Consider the following 2,510-nt stretch of genomic DNA (forward strand, 5'->3'; position numbering starts at 1 on the left):
ATACTGTATGTACTATGTATTTAAAAGTAACAGTACGGTATATATGTGAATATATAATTATGGGAGTTATTCTTAAGAATGTAGTTGGTATGGTTACTAGAATGTTCATGAATGCATTCATCCGTACGTAAACAGATTACACACACCTTCATCGTCTCCTATATGCGACTGAGAGAACTCTGAAATTCAGCCATTCACGTCTTTCATGTGACGATTTCCCACAAAACCACAATTTATCTCTAGACTTCTTTCTAATAGCTCCCATGCTTGTAGGCCTGCAGGGTCTCCAAACTCTTCTGGTGCCTAGCTGACACTTCCCCACAGTATTCTCCCAGGAGGGGGAACATGAACTGATTCAATTATTAATAAGAAAAAACGCAAAATCTTTCTTGCAGATCAGCTTCGATATTTTATTTTATGACCCAGCGGTCTCCAACATGGAGAGCTTCGGAGTCAGGGACGTTATCACGAGCTCAGGTTGGATGGATCAACTTCCCTTTCATGTGGGTAAGTTTGCCTCCGTCTCTTTCTAATGCCAAATGACTCGTTTGCAATGGAAATGAACAAATCTAATTTACACTGAGTTTTTGTTTCATGATTAATGATCCTAGAATTTCTTTGACAGCATGGGACATCCAGCTTTGCAAAATTTTTAAAAATTTCAGTAAAATCATATAATTTCTTTCTGGATTCATTATACTAGTTTTGCGAAGAAATTTCTGTTAGTTATAAGACTTACAACAAACCTGCGCTTCACAAATATCAGATCAGTGAGAATCTGCCTTTTATCCGGAAACAGATCAGTGAGGAAGTATTTTATGTCTAAAAAACAAATAAATATTTATTTTCTTCTCTCAAAATATTTCTGCAGACTCAAAAACATATCATGAATGTTGCCAGATATTCATTAACATTTAATTTCCTCTGACCTTCAGTTTCCCTATACTCCTATTTGTCCCATATGATCATTCTGTGGTGTGGCATCACGCCAGAAAACTCAATTTCCTTTATAGTTTATTCCACAAAGAATTATTCTCATTCTAGAAAGTCATAATAATGGGAAGCTTCTCCACAACTACCATTCTTATCATACCGTTCATCAGCCAATTGAAGAAGCACTGGTTAATTTACAAAAACAATCGACTATTTGTTTATTAAAAACTGATATCTATATATGCATAAATTTACCTTTGCTGAACTATTTATTTATGCAGTCATTGTATGTATATAATCTATTTCTCTTGACAGTATTTGCCTCTTTTTTCATATACGGACATTATGTTTTTGGAGGTATTCTTAATAAGTTAAAGGCTACTCTGGTAAAATAAATAATAATAATAATAATAATAATAATAATAATAATAATAAGTAATAATAATAATATAATAATAATAATAAAGAACTTATTACTCCTACATAACTTTAAGACAAGACTGTGAGGCTTCCGAGTCACGTTCCTTGAACACACACACACACACACACACACACACACAAATATCGACCTATATCTAATTCTCAGATTCAATCCCCCTTTTCAGCTCCTCAGGTTTGGAAGGGCTTCTCCGAAGGATACCAAGCAAACCTCATAGCTGCAAATCACTACAATCCTATGGGAGGTTTCTTAGGGACCGGAATTTTCAGGGGCGTTGCGTCAGACCCTGATGAGTACACCTACGACACTTCTTCTGGCACCAAACTGATCATCGGGGATATTTTAACGCACGCACCGGATTCTCCCGGAATAATTCTACATCAAGAAGTGAAAGAGCGCTGAGTCACAATACTGCCGGCCATTCCTCAGTGCACCTAATGAAAAAAAAACAAAGATTCAATGGAGCATGATTCGCAAGAAATTGCCACCTGGAAAAGTAAGAAACGCCCTGAAAGAAGAACTGAAGTTAATATGCATCAAAAATACCTACACGAGATTTTAGATCATTACGACTATATCATTCTTAACAGGTCAAAATCAGGTGAACTTGTCCAGGAGACTTTAATAGACCATGAGCATTCGATCACTTGTATGGTTACCTACACTTACCCTCCTGGGGGATCCGAAGACTTTTTGTACATGCTCATATCTTACGCAGGACTGACACCACACGGCAATTTCACTTATTTCCTTTACAATGAAAACTGCGGAGTTTGTCCTCTGTCTCAATGAAAACCATCGAAAGCTGTGCTCAGATCGAAGGTGCCTACTTAGGAGACTCTACCTTTAGACCATACGAGCTACAGGGACATTTCAATGGTCCTTATATCTATCCGGCCATCCTTACAGATACTGTTCAACTTTTTAACTCTGAAGGTGGAACTATTCCCTCGTACAAGAAGAAAGCGGTTACCGAGCCACCATCCATATTTTTGAGGAGGTGAACGATGTCTTGACTCTAGCTTGTACAGTCGCCTGTTTTTCTAAGGATCCAGAGAAATGCAGTAAGAGAAATGCAATAAATATCAAATTCCTTCAACATTTCTCAGTATGGAAAAAAATTATCACTTAAAAAATA

General features: G+C 36.9%; 1 protein-coding gene across 1 annotated transcript in view; it reads left to right on the forward strand.

The window, feature by feature from the left end:
• The window catches only part of LOC135215157 (vanin-like protein 3), a 10,626-nt gene extending 8,238 nt beyond the window's left edge, over nucleotides 1-2,388 (forward strand). The window contains exons 5-6 of the mRNA XM_064249611.1: nucleotides 396-507; nucleotides 1,539-2,388. Coding sequence (XP_064105681.1) covers nucleotides 396-507; nucleotides 1,539-1,774 — 348 coding nt within the window. The 3' untranslated portion in view covers nucleotides 1,775-2,388. The remainder of the gene's footprint in view (nucleotides 1-395; nucleotides 508-1,538) is intronic.
• Nucleotides 2,389-2,510: the final 122 nt, after the last annotated feature.

This window comes from Macrobrachium nipponense, chromosome 5, assembly GCF_015104395.2.
Source record: "Macrobrachium nipponense isolate FS-2020 chromosome 5, ASM1510439v2, whole genome shotgun sequence".
Classification (NCBI taxonomy): domain Eukaryota; kingdom Metazoa; phylum Arthropoda; class Malacostraca; order Decapoda; family Palaemonidae; genus Macrobrachium; species Macrobrachium nipponense.